The sequence below is a fragment of the Mandrillus leucophaeus genome, unplaced genomic scaffold (assembly GCF_000951045.1).
Source record: "Mandrillus leucophaeus isolate KB7577 unplaced genomic scaffold, Mleu.le_1.0 Scaffold452, whole genome shotgun sequence".
Classification (NCBI taxonomy): domain Eukaryota; kingdom Metazoa; phylum Chordata; class Mammalia; order Primates; family Cercopithecidae; genus Mandrillus; species Mandrillus leucophaeus.
In genome coordinates, this window is record NW_012104832.1 from 1,743,238 (window position 1) to 1,763,277 (window position 20,040).

Below are 20,040 nucleotides of genomic sequence, written 5' to 3' on the forward strand. Positions count from 1 at the left end.
GTAGTTCTCTGTTACTTGAAGAAAAGCAGAACATTTTCACTTAGATGCTGGACATGCTGTTTCTCCTACCCACTGCACCAAGCAAGTTTATAGGCCTGTCTCTTATACACATCTAGATGTGTATATGTGCTCGGAATAGCATTTCCAACTCAATTGATTCATGGGGCAGGAAAAATGAGTTCTTGTGCCAGTATGAATAGAGTTGTGGGGAGGAAGCTGAGAAAGAGAAAATGTGTAGGAAATGCATTTCTAATTTACCAAGATATGAGAATGGGCACCATTTTCTTACATATACTCCCGCTCATACAGTCTGTATGACCACTAGATAATTTATTCTAGGTGCGCAAAGGTCTTAATTGGTACTGATAGTTATAGTATTCATCCCACACAGAAATAAAAGAAAATAAAAGAATGCTTTCCTGGTTGGTACTTTTTCTTTTCTAAATAACTTTTTTATTGTGGAGCACTTAAAATATACACAAAACTAGAGAGGGGATAGTATTTTTTAAATCCCATATGTTAAGCTTTAATAATTATCACATGAAGTCAATCTTGTCACTATACCTGCTTTAAATTATTTGAAACAAATCCTGGACATTATATCGTCTTATTCAAAAATAGTTTAGTATGTATCTATAGAAAATAAGGACTCCTTAAAAACATAAGTTCAATACCACATTAAAAATAATTTCTTGCCAGGCGCGGTGGCTCACGCCTGTAATCCCAGCACTTTGGGAGGCCGAGGCGGGTGAATCACAAGGTCAGGAGATCGAGACCACGGTGAAACCTCGTCTCTACTAAAAATACAAAAAAAAAAAAAAAAAAAAAATTAGCCGGGTGCGGTGGCGGGCGCCTGTAGTCCCAGCTACTCAGGAGGCTGAGGCAGGAGAAAGGCGTGATCCCGGGAGGCGGAGCTTGCAGTGAGCGGAGATCGTGCTACTGCACTCCAGCCTGGGGAACAGAGCGAGATATACAAATTTTAGAAAATGGAGGCAAACATTTGAGAAGATAAAACATTTTAAACTTTAAAACAGAGAAACTATGCTTGTGAGAAACTTCTAATCATGTTTTTCTTTTAGGGGGCTTAAATACTGCACCCACTTAAAATATTACACACTTTTTTCCCCCCAGTTCTTAGGTTTTGTATATTATGTGTGTATACATAGATATATATGTGTGTGTATACACATACACACACACACACACACACATCCATGCATCAATCCATCCATCCATCCGTCCATCCTAGGTTCACTAGAGATTATATACATTAGACAGGATACTTGCCTATGTATTATTAAGCATTTTCTGTTTGAGTGTTTATGTTTCAATTAAGTAAGTATTAGCAATACGTGTTGCTGTTAGAATTGTGTAGTGAATCCAAAACTGGACAAATAGCTTGTTGTTTATCATGCTCTTAAATCGGCAGATAATCCCTGCCAGCGCTGTATCAGATTTATTTTCTAATAACAAGAGCACATCTTCATATTGGTGACACAGTCCAGGAAACATAAAATGCACTTTCGTCTGTCACAAGCCTGTTTCTGCTCTTTCCTCCTTCTCAGTTCAACTCCTTTTCCTTCTTATTTCTTTAATTGTCAGTTGGATTAGCAATAAAATGATGTTCTGTTTATGAATGCATCCTTTGTCTTTTAAAATCTGTTGTTCTCTTAACAGCCTGGAGAAACACATGCTGTCACATACTGAAGAGAGGGAATACAAGTGTGATCAGTGTCCCAAGGCATTTAACTGGAAGTCCAATTTAATTCGCCACCAGATGTCACATGACAGTGGAAAGCACTATGAATGTGAAAACTGTGCCAAGGTACAGTGAATTTGTAGGCTACTTGGCCTCTCTCTGTCATCCTGCTCTCTCTTAATCCATCACTTGCTACGATATATAAAAACAAGCCTTCAGAGGGGAAACTATAAATATCTTGAGAAAAGTACACTGAGTGTTGTATGCGAAAAGGCATTAGTAGAGTGTATAAAAACACTTAGTGGGTATCCTTTTATTTTTGTAAGGGAGGAAGTGAGGCTTAATGGTGAGTTCCAGAACTAGGTGTCAGACATCCTTGGTAAATTCCTGGTTCCGCTACTGATTTGCCAGCGTGGAGTTGTTTTATGGTCTTGTGGAGAATGAAAATTTTATCCAATTTATGTTACTGATTGCTTTTAATAGCAATTTATGAGGAAGTCACATAAAGTTTCTGAATGCCTATTCAGAAAGAATGGGTGACTCTTACATTTGCAGATTTTTCCAACCAAGGGCTTACCGTAAATTATGACTTGGTTCTAATTAAAATGTGTAGAGCCTCTGTCAGTGCTGAACAACATAAGGATGATATGGAAGTACTCAACTTAGACCATAACTGTGAACTATGGTAAAAGTAATTCACTTCTTTTAATTTCATGTTTCTTAATTAACTCAAAGATGTCCTGGTGTCATTAAAGTTGCTTTCTATTTCCAAAACACATTTCCTAGCATTTTAATAGCTTTTTTTTATGCCAGTGGAAATGTCTGTACCCCACCAGGTTACTGGGTAATCATTCTCCTGTGATTACCTTGTTCTGTGCACATTAAAATTTCGTATGTTTTTTCCTCATAAAAAATTAAAGACATTTGAAATTTCTTTAGGGATGTTTTGCTCTCAGATGTGTTGAGTGGCTTTTTTATTTTTGTTTTTAGTACAATGTCTAAAGGAATGGTTTTAGCTTGGCTGGTAAGTCACTGAAAGAGTGTTAGAATTTAACACCTTAGGGAAGCTCTTTAAATAGATTTAAGGTATGTTAGTCAAAATCCTCCAAATTTTTGTACACAATGTGTCTTTACTTAAAGGGTGAAAAAAGCACACAAGTTTTAATAATGGCATAACCAGCATTTTATTACTTAACTCAAGTCACTGTAAGTGGTATCAAAAAGGGTCTTGAATAAGGCCTAATGGCACCATTCATTATTTGCTCAACTGATACCAGTGGATACACCAAGCTAAGGATATGGAGCAGAATAATTTACAGTTCCTACCCTAGAGGACAGTACATTTTGGAAATTGGAGGAGAGTACACTTTTGGTCTTTGGGGTAAAGAAAAACAAAACAAATAAGCAAAGTTTCTTCTTGAGTCATCCCGGGTCTTCTTTATTGTGCCCTTGAGTTAAGTTTCTTGATTAATCAGTACTCATTTCCTAGCAGGTTTTCACGGACCCTAGCAACCTTCAGCGGCACATTCGCTCTCAGCATGTCGGTGCCCGGGCCCATGCATGCCCGGAGTGTGGCAAAACGTTTGCCACTTCGTCGGGCCTCAAACAACACAAGCACATCCACAGCAGTGTGAAGCCCTTTATCTGTAAGTTTTCAACACTCCAGCCCTCCTTCCCACATCTGTCTCTCCTCCAAAAGGCACTGTGACCAGGAGAGTGACTGCACATGGCCTTTAGAGGGTCACTGTGTTAGCTATTTATGGTCCAATACAGTAGGGCTATTTATGATTACAAGTAAATCTTTTATAATCAGATCCATGGTATTTTGTCCTTGATTCCTGGGGTGTTTTCTTTTAGAAGAAATCAATAACAGGTAGAGGAAAGAAAAGTCATTAGATAATCAAAGGGAAATCTCTCAGGTTGTAGGATTTAATCAGGACAATCAGATTTGTCTCATATCGTAAATGTTCATGGCTTTGTAAAGCAGCAAATAGCAGACATCACTAAATAAGATGAAGTGATTAAAAACCTGTTCTGGAACAGAAAGAGCTGGAAGAACCCCACCTGGGAAGTGGGCTTACGGCTCTGTGTGCATGTATGTGAGTATATGTGTGTGGAGAGAGCAAGGGGGATGAAATGCTTTTTAATCTACCCATTGTTGCCGATCACAGGCTGTCGGACCTGTAGTTCTCTGTTACTTGAAGAAAAGCAGAACATTTTCACTTAGATGCTGGACATGCTGTTTCTCCTACCCACTGCACCAAGCAAGTTTATAGGCAATGTGCTTTCAGGGGACATCTGATCTGACCACCTACTTAGAACATCCCTGTACAGAGCACTGTAGTAACATCCTTCAGATACAATAAAACTCACCTCTCATTTGCTTTTTCTTCTGTCCACCCACTCCTATTCTCTGTATTGTGCTCAAACATTTTTTAAGTAAAATCAGTTGTTCTTAGTCTACCTGGGCAAAAATTCTGGGCTGCTTTGATTCCATGGCTTGGCTGAACATATAAATACAATGACTTATTGAGTTGTGCTACAAAATTCAAGACTGATTTTGGACCCAGATACACATACAATTGGTAGAAGCATACTCAGCACTTGGCAAGACCTCTGACTTTGGTTTGTAAAAGGTATATGAGACACTACTACAGGACCTGATGGAAAAAACTAATTTTCAGTGCCAACATGGAGATGCCAGAGACTAACTCTGCTTTGCCTTGACACAGCCTTCTTTTGTGTGTCCAAGCACCAAAAGAGCTTTTCTTTCCTTTTCCAGCTTACACTAGAGTCCTGTTTTGCTCATATGTTCTTCTGTTCCCCGGGTGAAGAGGACTAGCAGATAAACAAAAGGGTGCTCTCGTCTCCCTTGGGGAAGCTCTGTTGAAGGTCACGGGAAATAAAGCATTCAATAGAAATTTTAGACTTCTTGTCTCAAAAAGGCATTCCTGACTCTTAAGTCTTAATGCCCTGAAAATGTACTTGGAAGTACTACAGGCATACGATATTAAATAGTTCATTTATTTCTGATTCCTCAGAAATAAATTTTGGTAAGTTTTATTATGTTTTGATGTGAAAAAAACTAGAATAAACCACAAAGAATTCTGATCACTCATTTAATGCTTTCTCTATTATTTAAAATAAAAGTCAGAAAATATAGACTTCTACTCTCGAAGATTCTGGGATCTGGAATTTTAATTGTGTTGAAGACAAGTGTTTCACTTTAAAGTGTCACAGGGTGTCCCTTTCCAATCAGATTGCATAAAGTATTTCCCTTGAATGATTTTCGGTAATTATTGGTAAATTTAAATAGCAGATGGCATTTTTTAAAATTTAAAATCTTACAGAGAACCATGGAGTAATTATGAATAATAGCCATGTAATTTCAGAACAAAAGAGTTTAAAGATCAGGAAATGGTGCGGAGACTTGAGTGGAGGAGGTTCACCTAGGGCTGATATCTGTTTCTCACCAGAAGGCCACACACCACGATTTACCCCCACTGGTGTGTTTATGGCAACTGTCTCTTATTACAGTGTGCTGCCACGCTTGAGCCCAAAGTTACCAGTGGTAAGGTAATTACTCACTGCCTTTACAGAAACCTCCAGCTTTCCCAAATAGAAACCACATGCTCTAATAGGCTGAATATATTCAAAATGCCTCTTAATTTGTTTAATAAGTAGAAAAATGCAATGTTAACTGCTGGCTAATTCCTTATTACTGAGAAAATTACAGTAGAGTACAGACTTCAACATCAATTGAACCAGTTTACCTGGAGGCCTGGTAGTCTGTAGTATGCCAGGCCCGTCCTTCAAGTGCTGAAAACAAAGCCTCTGCCTAAGAAAACATCCCAGATTCAATGTTCTTGAGCCCAGACACAGACACCACTCAGCCATGTAACAAAGGGTGCCACCAGAAAAGTCAGCTGAACTTCTGTTACTCCAATAGAGAGAAGCTCTTGATTTTTTTTAAAGCCATCTGATTGTAAGAAAGAAGTGTAGAGAGCAACATTTCCTTGCCAATAAATGACAAGCCTTTGAAAAACTTATGTCTTGGTTGAATACTCATCAAGATATTTTTTCAATGCCTTTTAAGAGGTGTTGCTTTCGTACTTTTTATAATTCCAATAATAAAATGTTGTTATTGCTTGTAGCTAAATTATTCTAATATATCTAGTGAGTGTCTGATGTTTCTACCTTCTCCATGATATGATTTTAATTAGTGTATCAAACAATTTAAGTTAGATGTCTATTTATGGTGTGTGGTTAAATCATGTATACTTTTAAAGCCGACTCTGGTCAATATATTCTGGTAAAATAATTTGAAAAGATGTCACCCACATCATCTATTCCCATTAAAATGCATGTTATAGCCTCTATAATGTGATTCATCCCACAATTGAAGGCACCTTTAATATTACCAAACGCGTTGATATATGCAACAACACAGTTTAACATTTAGTAGTAAAAGAAAGAGATATACCCTCACTTAGTACTTCTTGTTTGGATGTATGTGGGATAATCCAAGTTCTGGGTGAGTTTTGCTTGACTGAAAGTTTATAAAATCTCCTTGGCATGGGTTGTTTTGTTTTTTTGTTTTAATTATTATTGCTTTGACTTAGAAGCACAACCATTCTGCACTTAAAGGCAGCCATTGTATGAAAGCAATTAGTGTTGCATTTTGTCTTCAATTTAATTTCTTAAAATAAATTTGTTTCAACAATTACCAACAAGGTACATCTTGTTTCTGCATGTATTGAACATGCACGGAAGTGTTAAAGTAAGCTCACACATAACGTGGCTCAATCCCATAAAGTAAAATAAAAAAATATGATGCTCGGGGTACTGATACTGTAATCCTGCTGGACCATGAAGTGAGTGAGGAATTTTACCTGGTAAAGGAGTTATTAAGGGTTGCAAAGTTTGGTCTTAAAATATACTTGGCTATAGTATAGTGGCACACGTGTGAGGAGGGAGATTCTACTTTACTGGCAAATTCTTAGTGAAGAAACATATTTCACAGCTGCACCCAATGCTGTGCCCTTCTTTCTGGATTAGAGCTTTCACAGTGCTCTCCCCGACTGACCATAGCTGGCTATCACACACTGGAGTCAAACCTGAGATAACCAGTGTAGATATGACAACAAGTGGACATGTTTCCCAAGGACGGGGGTTTCATAAATGCAGGAAGGTTAGCGCAACCACTGGTGTGAGGGGAAGTCAGAGGACGTGATCATAGTTCATGGGAACCAGCAATGCAGGATGGGCTACATTCAATTTAGTTTCCTTTGCAGGCTTAAAATAGAGCCATTGTAAATTATGTCAGTCTTTCTCAAATCATGAAAATGATTGTTAAAAAAAAGTCTCAGAATACACAATGTGCATTGTTGTGTGGCTTTGATGTGTGAATGATGAGAGCATATGATATAATACCAATTAAATAATAGCAGGGCAGTCACAGGCTTTTTCCCCAAGGGGAGAGGCAATAAAGGTGAAGTTTCTGGTTGAGGATGTTTTATTTTGTTTTGGTGCCTACAAAATAGAATTTTTAAGTACTCTGAAATTTGAAAGGGGTTCTTGTTATGTTTCAGACGTAATACATTTTAAGACTTTAATTTTCAACATTATATTAGTATAATAATTGTGTGGAGAATCAATGCATGATGGAATTTAACTTTCCATAAATATTTAAATACACTAATATTATGCAAAATATTGCACAATGGGGGTGACAAAATATATATACCTATATATATGAAATATTTGTGCTGCCTCAAGACATTTGTCAGGTTGGTTGCCTTGCTTTGGAATCTAGTGAAATGGGGTTTTCTGTGTTTGGAGCACCCAGATTGGTGCCTCCAATGTCTTTTACTAGCTTCCTAATTGAAATTTTGAGTAAACCAATTGTGATATTTGCTAAATTCAGAAGCAATTGACATAAAGCCTGAGATTCTTTTTTGTTGTTTGCACACAGGTGAGGTCTGCCATAAATCCTATACTCAGTTTTCAAACCTTTGCCGTCATAAGCGCATGCATGCTGATTGCAGAACCCAAATCAAGTGCAAAGACTGTGGACAAATGTTCAGCACTACGTCTTCCTTAAATAAACACAGGAGGTTTTGTGAGGGCAAGAACCATTTTGCGGCAGGTGGATTTTTTGGCCAAGGCATTTCACTTCCTGGAACCCCAGCTATGGATAAAACGTCCATGGTTAATATGAGTCATGCCAACCCGGGCCTTGCTGACTATTTTGGCGCCAATAGGCATCCTGCTGGTCTTACCTTTCCAACAGCTCCTGGATTTTCTTTTAGCTTCCCTGGTCTGTTTCCTTCCGGCTTGTACCACAGGCCTCCTTTGATACCTGCTAGTTCTCCTGTTAAAGGACTATCAAGTACTGAACAGACAAACAAAAGTCAAAGTCCCCTCATGACACATCCTCAGATACTGCCAGCTACACAGGATATTTTGAAGGCACTATCTAAACACCCATCTGTAGGGGACAATAAGCCAGTGGAGCTCCAGCCCGAGAGGTCCTCTGAAGAGAGGCCCCTTGAGAAAATCAGTGACCAGTCAGAGAGTAGTGACCTTGATGATGTCAGTACACCAAGTGGCAGTGACCTGGAAACAACCTCGGGCTCTGATCTGGAAAGTGACATTGAAAGTGATAAAGAGAAATTTAAAGAAAATGGTAAAATGTTCAAAGACAAAGTAAGCCCTCTTCAGAATCTGGCTTCAATAAATAATAAGAAAGAATACAGCAATCATTCCATTTTCTCACCATCTTTAGAGGAGCAGACTGCGGTGTCAGGAGCTGTGAATGATTCTATAAAGGCTATTGCTTCTATTGCTGAAAAATACTTTGGTTCAACAGGACTGGTGGGGCTGCAAGACAAAAAAGTTGGAGCTTTACCTTACCCTTCCATGTTTCCCCTCCCGTTTTTTCCAGCATTCTCTCAATCAATGTACCCATTTCCTGATAGAGACTTGAGATCGTTACCTTTGAAAATGGAACCCCAATCACCAGGTGAAGTAAAGAAACTGCAGAAGGGCAGCTCTGAGTCCCCCTTTGATCTCACCACTAAACGAAAAGATGAGAAGCCCTTGACTCCAGTCCCCTCCAAGCCTCCAGTGACGCCTGCCACAAGCCAAGACCAGCCCCTGGATCTAAGTATGGGCAGTAGGAGTAGAGCCAGTGGGACAAAGTTGACTGAGCCTCGAAAAAACCACGTGTTTGGGGAAAAAAAAGGAAGCAATGTCGAATCAAGACCTGCTTCAGATGGTTCCTTGCAGCATGCAAGACCCACTCCTTTCTTTATGGACCCTATTTACAGGTAAGCGTGTATGAGAGATGACAAAATATGAACAGATGTATGAAAGGTGTTATTTACACTGTAAAGTGATGGCTTTTTAACACGTCATTTTTACTATTATTATAAAACAGAGTGAAGTTGTTTGATCTAGTGAACTCATTTTTTATTCTGAAAGTTGGATCATTCTGTTTGAACGTATTTTTAGATGTTTCTGAAGTTGGGGGTTTGGAATAGGACTACAGAATTTTTTTCCCTTGACAATAAATTTATTTTTAAACACTTTATTTGGAGTGGAAAATATGGGAAAATCATATTTAAAGTAAATTGTCAAGTGGCAGAAGAATGAGGATCCTGAAGGATTAATGCAAATATGCGTGGGTACTAAAATGGGTCAGGTTCTTTGGAATACGGGGGGATACATAACAGCAAGAGTCCACTCTTTGTTAACCTACCAACACATCCTTAATAAGGGCTGGTCATATTGTTTCTAAATAAATCTCTCAGGAGCCCCCAAGTAAATGAAATATTAATCACGAAGTATGTTTTGTACATAATATGGGTAGTTGGCATAAAAAAATGTCTCTGTTTAATAGCTTCATTATCTGGTTTCCTTTGATGTAGCAAAAAATTCTTGGGGTGAAACATACAAGTTTAATAAAAGATCTTTTTGGCAATATTCAGTAATATTCACTTGACCAAAGTGATTTAGTTTTAAAATACTAGTTTTCTTTAAGTGGGTATGAATAATATGTTTGTTACATATTTTGAATATTACAAACATTTTCATATTTACTTTCTCATTCTAATCTTGAACATTGTCAAGAGTTCATGGAACATGTGGATAATTTTTTATTGAACTTATCTAACATTGGAGTATTTTCATATTTTGCCTAATTCTCTTTTGTGAAGAGGAAGTGTGCTATTATTTAATTCAACAGTATTTATCAAGTTAATATTACTTAATAGGTACTAGAGCTGCAAGTTCTTCTCACTTAAAACTCTTCTTCTATGTATATTATCTACAATGCATTAACAAGGAAACACTGTCAGTGTGGAAAGGACTACCCTCATTTGAATATGATAAAGTATTATCAAAGGACAATACAAAATATTTCAGTCCTGTCAGTACCAATTTTGGTTACTCTTTAAAATTATTATATCTTAATTCCTTTGGCAGTCCTGTTACTAGAGAAGGAAAAAAAAGACAAACATGTCTTCCGTATTTTGTGTGTAGATTGTATGTCACACATTTCAGGTCAGGTCATATTTCCAACTCAGTGATGTGTCTCAGTCCTTTGTTAAGATAATTTTTCAGACTTTCCTTTTTATACCCTCTCAATAGCAACTGGCTTCCAATTCTTCCACACATCTCTTGCACTCATCCTCATCACCTACTAGCATTCCTCTTATTCACTGTGATCTCCAACATCTCTCTGGTGCTTGTCTCAATTAAGACCTAGGCCTGTCATTTTGCCAAACTCATGAAAGACCTAGAACCCAGTTTTAGTGGCAGACTTGGGTTGAAATCTCAGCCTTCTCGTGTCTGAGACTTTAAACAAATCCATAAAATGGATATAACATCACCTACTTCAATAAGTGAAATAATATATGCAACACACATATATCACATACATAATATCAATAAGTGGTAGCTATTTTATTCTGCTTTAAGAGTGCATACATCTAAAAGTATTTTTAATTACCAAGTTGGTAAAAGGAATTAATTCAACATAGATGTATTATTTCCCTATGTGCTTAATACAAAATAGGATGGCAAACATTTCTAAAGCAGAAGGGATATATAGGTAAGTTTTATGTGTCTCTCTCTATCTTCAGAAAGCTCCCCATTCTCTTCTCACCACACCCATCCTATCTGCCTGCCTTCTTTATCAGCAGTGGCATCCAAAGAGCATATATGTTCTCTCTCTGAATATATATTAAATATAATTTACATAAAATATTTATATATTAATATATTATGCTATACATTTAAATATAAATATATATAGAGAGAGAGCGAACCTCAAAGAGTGGCTAGCAGTGTATATGCTTGGAAATGCCGTTACTATTATTGACAAATATGGAAGGAATAGAGTGCATATTTGGGAGAACACCTTCTTGGTAGAAAATGGCTCTAGTATTCAAAATCAGCCTTGACCTCATGATTTCAAAATCATCAAGCATTCTTGTCTACATTTGGAATGGAAAGGTACTGAATTTGTGACAAATGCCTCTAATTTAGTGACTCCCCATTTTTCACATTTTCTCATTATTCTTATTCCTAGTCACTCAGTAGGGTTTTTCCATTATAAATAGCATCCTCTCTCCTTAAGTACCTGGGAGTGTCACGAGTAATCTCCAAGAACTGGACAGATGTCTTTATATTTTTATGAGTGTGCTTCCCAGAAACCTACCATTGGCTTTATTGTTAGATGCTTTAAATGTCAGTGATTATGCAGTGATTGATATGTGAAACTGATTCATCTCCAAAATCTAATTTTAACCTTTCAGAGTAGAGAAAAGAAAACTAACTGACCCACTTGAAGCTTTAAAAGAGAAATACTTGAGGCCTTCTCCAGGATTCTTGTTTCACCCACAAGTAAGTATTTCGGATTTGAGATTTCCAGCTTGTAAACTAACTTGTTGATCCTGAAAAGCAGGTGCAATGAAATGAAAGATATCTTGAGAACATTAGGATTTCCTATGACGCTGGTGTGGAAGAACACAGGAAATTCTAGCAGAATTAAAACCCAAGCTCTTTAAAGAAAAATTAGTTAATATATGTGTAAAGATAACATGGTTCCAGTGTTAAATGATTGTCTGCTATTAGCTGTTTATTGAGTTAAAGTGCATTTTGGAGTGAGCAGGACTCAGTTAAGAAAATAAATATCCAAGGTGTGCTTTGTGTGTGGTGGTTGCTGATACTGAGAAATAGATCATACTGTGACTCGTCCCAAACTCGTGAAGGTCATTCTTGTTCTTTTAGAGCTTAGATAAAAACAGGAAATGAGTCTACCTGACAAGTTGTTACCACAGAGGGTGAAGGAATTTATCTAGAGACCACTGAGCATTCCAGCAAAGCTCTGTAATTGCACAAGAATTCACCACAATGCAAAGTGCTATTTGCTGAATAGAATTGTGTTCATTTATCAAAATATATACAGTCCATCATTGCAAGGAAAATACAAAGCAGTACTATCTCTAATTGGTTCATCCTAAAGTCCTTATACATTTAGTAATTTTAAAAAATGGGTTTACATATCAACCACCATCTGGAAAATCATACTGAAAGAACAAATACGGTATATAAACATCTTGAATATGGTTTCTTAATTTAAAATTTATTTTACTTTTGTTTAAAGGATGCAAACTCTGGTCTTTATAGATAGCAACATTTTAATGAAACTTCTTAAAAACAGAGTAAACTAATTTGTTTTGTTGCAATATGTTCAAACAAAAAATGATGGTTCTCTAATAAAATCGGGGGAGTTTATGCCAGCTGTCTTATGGAGAGCTATGAGGCAATTAAATGAATTAAATAAAGATAATGGGATATGATTCTTTTTTCCTTTTCCTTTCTGTCACCTCTTTTACACTTTTTCAAGTATCTTTCCAGAGTCCTGAATAAAGAGTATGAGAGTTGTAACACAATCTTCTGGGTTAGTTGGATAAATCTACTATTGCTAAAGAATGCTCACTCCCTTTCAAAATGAGATAATATATGGTTTAGCAGTAAAAGTTTTAGAAACATTCCAGTTAGTATTAATTTTATATAGGAAGATTAAAGAATGTTATTCACATAATTACTTTATGGAAAAGAAGTAAGTTATAAAACAGTTAATGTTTATCAGGACTATATTTTATATTTAGACTGATCTAAGTAGTACTTGTAAAGTTTCATAGGCTAATAAACTGGAATGTAGCACATATTTTGTGTCAGATGTTGTACAAAAAGTACATCTCTCCTGATAGCTTCCTGTATAATTTTAAGTAAATACGTATGAGGATATAATATTCATATATGCATTAATGTTATAATAATTAATTACAGTAATCATGATTTTCATGTTCTGATAATCTTTACAATTTAGTAATTAACCATTTCAAAATTGAGTGCTATGGGTACATGATAGAATGGAGAAAAACCAAAACAGGGATTCAGTGTCTTTTAGCATCTTAGTCTACCTGGCTCTTAGTTTTCCTGTTTGTAAAATGAGAGAGTTGGGTGTAAGGTTTCTATCCACTTTGAAATTCAAAGATGTTTTGCTAACCACGGTAAATTTACCATTTCATAAGATGGGGAGTTTTGTCAACCATTAATTCTGTATGAATTTGCAGCTGTTAGCAATATAGTAGGTATATATTTTAAAATTATAAGAGAGCAGATTATATTTTAATATTCCCAAATTAATTAAGGATCACAAAAGATGAGGCATGTGTCCAGGGCTTCGAGCATAGCAGTCATTCCTCAGATCTTCACAAACACACCTGTGGGAGCGCAGTGGCAGTGTTTTCCTCCTGCACCAGAATGTCACGTCTTGGTATAAGGGACTCCCTATTGCTGTATGTTGATATTAGAACAGGACCCAAGAGTGACGATCAAAATACTTAAAACCTGATGTGTCATGAATACCCACCAATCAGAATGGATTTCTGCCATTCTGGAGCAGGATACTGGAGGCTCTTGCTGCACCAACTGCCAATGTTTTATTCGCTGGATAGTGGGACTATCTGAGGGGTGTTTGGGAAAGAGGCCAGGGAAGCAGGGGAACATTTAGAGTGCTTAGGGCAAAGGCTATTTACCAACTGTTACAGAAATATTTCGTTGTTTTTATAACCATCATGACTGTTTTCGTGTGTCATGCTATATATAGCTGGGATACAAGCTGGGATACAGACAAGCCCTCTTCCTCTTTAATCAAGTCTTACCCTTTCCAGCGTAGCTGGAAGAGTTGGAATTTGTGTACACCACATATTTAGCATTGTGCTTGGCATGTGGAAAGACCTAAATGAGGAAGAGCTCTTATTAGTGGGTGCAAAAACATTTTATTATAAATACAAAGAGATGTTATTAAAACACCCTCCTCTCATCCCCTGCCCAATTTCTTTGCCAGGGCCATGCCATGTACCAGGAGTACTTGAAAAGATGCTTATTGTATTCTTGGCATGACCTCACTGCAGAAGTAAAGGGGGCACAGATCAAGGAGCCAAAGCAGAATGACTTGCTTCTGTTCTCAGTGCTTGTTATGATTTCATAGCTAATGTGCTCGCATAAAACTGTTCATTGCTATATTTTCCATTTAAGTATATTAGAGCAAATCACATGGATTCTCTCAGCTTCTGGATCGTCATTTCAAAATGGGAATAATATCTGCCCTATCTATTTCTTAGGGTTGTCATAGCAATAAAGGGGTATCACATTCTCAACGTTTTAGGAAAAAGAAATAAGGATGCTTCATAGTGGTATTCTCTGGGCAAGTCTAGTTTTACAATTTTTGTATATCTTTATATTGTTCTCAGCATATCCCTTCCCATTCCATAATTCCTAGTCAGTGATAAGTGAACACCTCGGTAAATAAAAATCTACTGAATTTTATTGAAAGATTATTAGGCTATATTACTGCCTTTTAGAATAATATGTGTTTTAAAAATTCTGTCAAAAATACTTAGAAGATACATGAGTACATACATCAAAATTAAAAGATAAATGCCGAGGGTCTCAAGTCTTCTCTTAGTTCAATTCTTGAAGAAGCATGTTTGCTCTATCAGACCAGGTGAGAACTATTTAGTCCTCTAGTTTTCTTTTACAAATCAGTTAGTTTACTCTAAGGGAGAAATAAGCATAGTAGAGGCTTTCTCTGCATATGTGGTTGAAAATTATTTATGGTCACTATAATTTTGAAAAGGAGTTGAATGGCCACAAATAGGTCAGATGCAGGGAATGTTATTACTGTGTGACCTCTGAATGTCCATTTCATTTGTTCCTATTTTGGATCCTTTGCATTCATGTTGATAGCCCATTTGAACGTCCATGGAAGTCATTTGTCAATTACACTATTGTAAAAGTGGCTATTATTCCTTGGTTTGATGTTTCTATACTTTTAATATTGTTTTTGGTTATTTGCACATTTTATTTGCAAATGTTTGGCTTTGAATACATCTGCAACAGACTCTTTTTTTGCTTCCATTTCTGTCCTTTCTTCATTCTTTTATATTTTCTTTCTTTTAAATTGGCTGATTATCCTGCTACTACATTCCAAGGAACTGAGGAGACAGTCTTTTCCTAAGTTATAATATGTGAAAAATCACTTAAATCTTCTGTTCTTCATGTTCTATTTTGCTTTCAACAAGTGTTTCTTATGGTTAGATTTCTTCTGCAATCAAGTTTTCATCCTTTAAAAACTACGTGTCTTCCTTAATAAAGACACCACAATGTATATAAGCAAAATATATATCTCCTTTAACCAAGCAAAATGATATTTTAAACTTTTGTGTCTCCTGGAAGAGCTTCTAACCCACTGAAGGTTTTCCCAGTGAATCTTGTCATAAATTGTCATTAATAGCTAGAACTTTTTAGTTTTCCATTAACATTCTTAACTGTTCTGACTACTGATGGTCTGAGTCCTATACTAATAAAAATCAAATAGTGAATTTCCAAGTACATTATCCTTTGATTATCCTTTTGTTATTCAGTGATTCATATTGGAGTAAATATATTTTCTTTGTTATTAACATTATAAAAATGCAAGAGATTGGATTTTTACAGGAAAGGCTTAATTTTTAGCTATTAGCATAAATTTAGGGATATTGTTTTATAGCAAGTAGTAATTAATAAAAAGGAAGCATCTGCTTTGCTGTAAGATTCTCTAGTAGGTAGCGTTTAGCTTTCTTGTAATAATGAACCTTGATTCAAACATTTCATTCAGGTAAATAGAGGAAATTCAACAGTGTTATAAAAATATTTAATTTTTATGTCCAAAGCTTTTACTCAAGGTACAGTTACATGATAAGCAAAAACTACTAATTTAGTACAAATGTTAATTTCTCAAAGGATAGATTGCAATAAAGATACCAACACAGAAGTAATTTTTTGTTTTTGTTTCAATTTTGCTCCCAGTTCCAACTGCCTGATCAGAGAACTTGGGTAAGTTTCCTACTTATATTTTTGACTAAAGTGATGTAGCATTAAAAAGAAAACAACTTAACATTCTAAATTGCTGTACAGACATAAAGAATTCTGAACTCCTTTCCATTACATGATACGGCTCCAGCAGATAGTTGACCTGCTTTCTCAAGCTGCATTCTTTCAGTTATAATTGGGCATTTAGTGAGCTAGAAATTGTTTACAGAATGATTTTATTCGATAAATCTGATCCATTCCACATAATTATACCTTGATATGGAACTCTTTCTGGACACCTGGGAACACGCTGTTAAACGAGGCTTCGAAATGGGTCACTAAGTGAAAACAACCATTATTTGGTGGAGCCTGTATCAGCATGTAAAGATGCTTTTGATAAAGCCTTCTAAAGGATAAAACCTGAACTTTTGTGTAGATACAGGCTGACATGGGAATTCACATCCATATATCCCAGGGCAGAAATTGGTTCTGGCTATTTAAAGATATAAAACTAAATGTTTACAAATCCATATGTAACTAGTGAATGGATCTTTTAGCATCTAGTCTCACTTCTTGACTTTCAGTTACTACTTCCAGATACAGTCAGTTTCAGTTAATAATATTAGGGGATAGCTTTATTTTTTATTGTGGAAGATACTCAGGATACAAAGAATACTGCTTATTTAGTTTTTACCCCCAAATAAAACTCGGTCAGTGGAAATAACATATAGTTAAAAATATTCTCTAAGTATATGTGTTTCTGTTTCTCTTTTTCACTGAAAATTATTCTGATTTCTGATGAATGGGCAAAATCTTGGGATATAGTTCAGCTGTCCTTTTAAAGTCACTGGATAATTATATATAAACTTAGTTGAAGCATTTTAGCACTAACCTGTTTCCTCTATTTGATGTTAGTTTTTCTTTACCAGAAATTTCTTCATTTTATCTCTTTTGTGGAATATGTAAAATTGTGATATTTCTCATTCTGATAGACTTTTAAGGTTTAAGTTTATTTCAAAAGTATACAAATATTTATGGAGAGAGAGGGAGAGAGATCAACCCGCTAACTTAGGCAAAGTTGTGCAATAGATGGGGTTGTTTTCTGATTATCCTGGCCGGCATTTCCAGTCTTCTTCCTTTGCATTTCCTGCTAGAGATCTGTCTTGAGTATTGTGCCTCATGGTCCTCATCTTTTCTAAGGTACAGTATGATTTTGACAATAGCTCTGTTGTTAGCTGGTTGAAGCTTAAGGTGTTGACCCCCTACATACATGGCCAAAGATTGTGCCAACTTACAAAGGCAATATAGATTTTAAGTTAAACTACCTTTTCTTACAATACAACAGCATAGTAATTGCTGTTGCAATGCTTTGAAACATTCCCATTCCCTTGAGTCACAGGTTTTTTGGAGATGTGATTTACATTTGTATTATAAAACAGATATTAGTAGGAAATATTAAAGATACATGTTTATAATTTTTAGTGGTAAATAAATCTCTATGTTGATTGTTTGTAACACAAAGGATACATGCTTGGGGGGATGAATATTCCATTCTCCATGATGTGATTATTTCACATTGTATGCCTGTGTGAAAACATCTCATGTATCCCACAGATATATACACCTACAATGTACCACAAAAAATAAAGAAAAAACTAAGTGATTTCATAATCATGACTGCTGAATGTGATACATGGAGTGAGATAACCACAAAATAGGAATATTTACTTCTCCCCCATATGACCATGATTTTGAGATTTCTCAAGATTATCAAGTGAATAAATATAGAAAACTACCAAATCTACAAACTTTCCCATCATAAGTTATTTATGAAAAGTTAATTATTTTATGATAAAGTCATGTGTAATCTAATTTGTAAAACATTGAGTCACATGATTAATGGTGTTGTTGGACATATCATTTCATATAATCAGGTTGTCACTTTAATAGTTTTAATGAGAAACCTTTTTATGTCATCAATTATTGGCTGCCAGATAATAAATGTTAAGTTAAGTGCTTAGGACCCAGTTGATAATATCTTGCCTGCTGAAATGTTTTCAAAAATACTAACTTTATTTGACTAGAGAGATAGCTACATTTTTTGGTAGAAGCTAGGGAATTGTGTCTAAATATTAGTTTGCGTCAGTATAAAGTTAATAGCCTCTTGGGGACTGGAACAGGGTGAAATGACTTCCTCTTCCAGACATCTGGATGCAGATAACATCAACTATTATATATGTAAATAAAAATTACTGTTCCATAGGAAAAAACTGTCATTTACTGATCTTAGATTAGCCTATGACATTAATGAATCACAGGGTAATATATTTTTAAAATATATGATCTAACTTTTACCCCTTTGATTTCCCCATTCTCAGCAAATTTCTTATTCGTCATAGTAGATATTGCTCTTCTCATTTGATTTTTTCATAATTTAAAAACATATAGCTAGATTCTGTTCCATTTATTCCAATTTATCTTGATTTTTAAAATTTAAAATTAATCTCAAAACTTACTATTTCTCCTGCAAAAAGTGTGTTACTTTTGGAGGAACATCACGTGAGTCAGACCAGCCAGCAAGAGAAAGTTGGGGTTTTGATCTGTACACTCAATAGAGCTCGTGTTAATCCAATACCTTAATCATGGGTATTGACTAGGGCTGATGATGGTCACAGAACTGCCGAGTTACCCCAACTAGCAGATGTCTGAGTCACTTCTGTTTATCTTAATGTGGAAACTTATTCTTTTCAACTGAGGTCAAGTGCTGTAAGAGCAAATATTAGGAAGATGAAAAGAAGGATTCAACGAAGGCTTTTATGTTGCTTCAGTGGTTGCTGGCTGGGCAGAAAATGTTTTGCGTACGTGTGTACGTGTGTGAACAGTTACCCTCAGCTTGCTTCCCATCTTCTTTCCTTCCCTTTCCCCATTCCAATTTAATCCTCTTTTCATTTGACACCGGAAGCCAAAGGTGGGGGCGGCTTGTAAGACACTTGCATAACCCTTATTCTTTTTCCTATTACCTTTAAGAATGTCATTATTTAGCCATCAAGCCCATAATCTATTTTCTTGTTTCTTGATGGTTTTCCCAAATCGAAACAGTTTGAGGAAAAATAATCACAGTGATCTTTCTTCAAAAGGAGCTAGCTATTAGCAGCTACTAACGCAAGACACATTTCTCAACAGCCAATTGCTCTCAAATAACTTGAAGGACTTGTAGTTTATGTGTGCTGAAGATGAAAGCCGAGAATAATAGTCATGAGTAAGCTATTTTCCATATAAAAGGAAACGTGTTTCTATAAGATGTTTTGTTGCAGGAATCTGAGTATGTCAGCAGGATGGACACTCGAATGATTTAAAACCACTAGATAATGAACTTTTACTTAAATATTAAATGTACCTAAATAAAACGTTTATAATCACTACCCGTGCACTAACTGTTCTTCCCAATAAATGTGTGTGATCATGACCCTTATCCATGCTTGTTACTAGTGCTAATCAGTTTGAAGGCCAGAGGTCATTTTTCACTCAGAAAACTTATCTCTTGCTTTCTTGCTGGGTGGAGTCTCAAAATGATTTTCTACAAGGAACAATTAGAAGGAAGAAATGCAAATACAAGAGTATCATAAAATATTTCTGGATTGATTTTTTAATAAAGAAATCCAAAGTAACATGGACATGCTAATGCTCTGTCTAGAAGGGAATAATGACCGTGTTCTGCAGAGACAGAACTTTCTCCAACCTCTGTGAGCAGCAGCATCATTCCATATCTCTGCCCTGTGATCAGTATGTGTCAAAATCCTTCATCGTGACAAATGTGCTGTCCACTTGCATCTGTGGAGAATGTTTTAGCAGCTGAGTGATTATGAATCAAACCCCTGAGCTTATAGCCCTTACTGCCTCCCAATGCGTTC

General features: G+C 36.0%; 1 protein-coding gene across 6 annotated transcripts in view; it reads left to right on the plus strand.

Annotated features, from left to right (window-relative positions):
• MECOM (MDS1 and EVI1 complex locus) overlaps window positions 1-20,040 on the plus strand; it is a 640,330-nt gene that overhangs the window by 599,907 nt on the left and 20,383 nt on the right. For 3 of the 6 annotated variants that reach the window (XM_011994346.1, XM_011994348.1, XM_011994347.1), the window contains 5 exons: window positions 1,678-1,825; window positions 3,192-3,345; window positions 7,674-9,030; window positions 11,521-11,608; window positions 16,127-16,153. In XM_011994346.1, the coding sequence (XP_011849736.1) occupies window positions 1,678-1,825; window positions 3,192-3,345; window positions 7,674-9,030; window positions 11,521-11,608; window positions 16,127-16,153 (1,774 nt within the window). Of the gene's footprint in view, window positions 1-1,677; window positions 1,826-3,188; window positions 3,346-7,673; window positions 9,031-11,520; window positions 11,609-16,126; window positions 16,154-20,040 lie in introns of all 6 variants that reach the window. The other 3 variants (XM_011994350.1, XM_011994351.1, XM_011994345.1) reach the window with 2 other exon arrangements.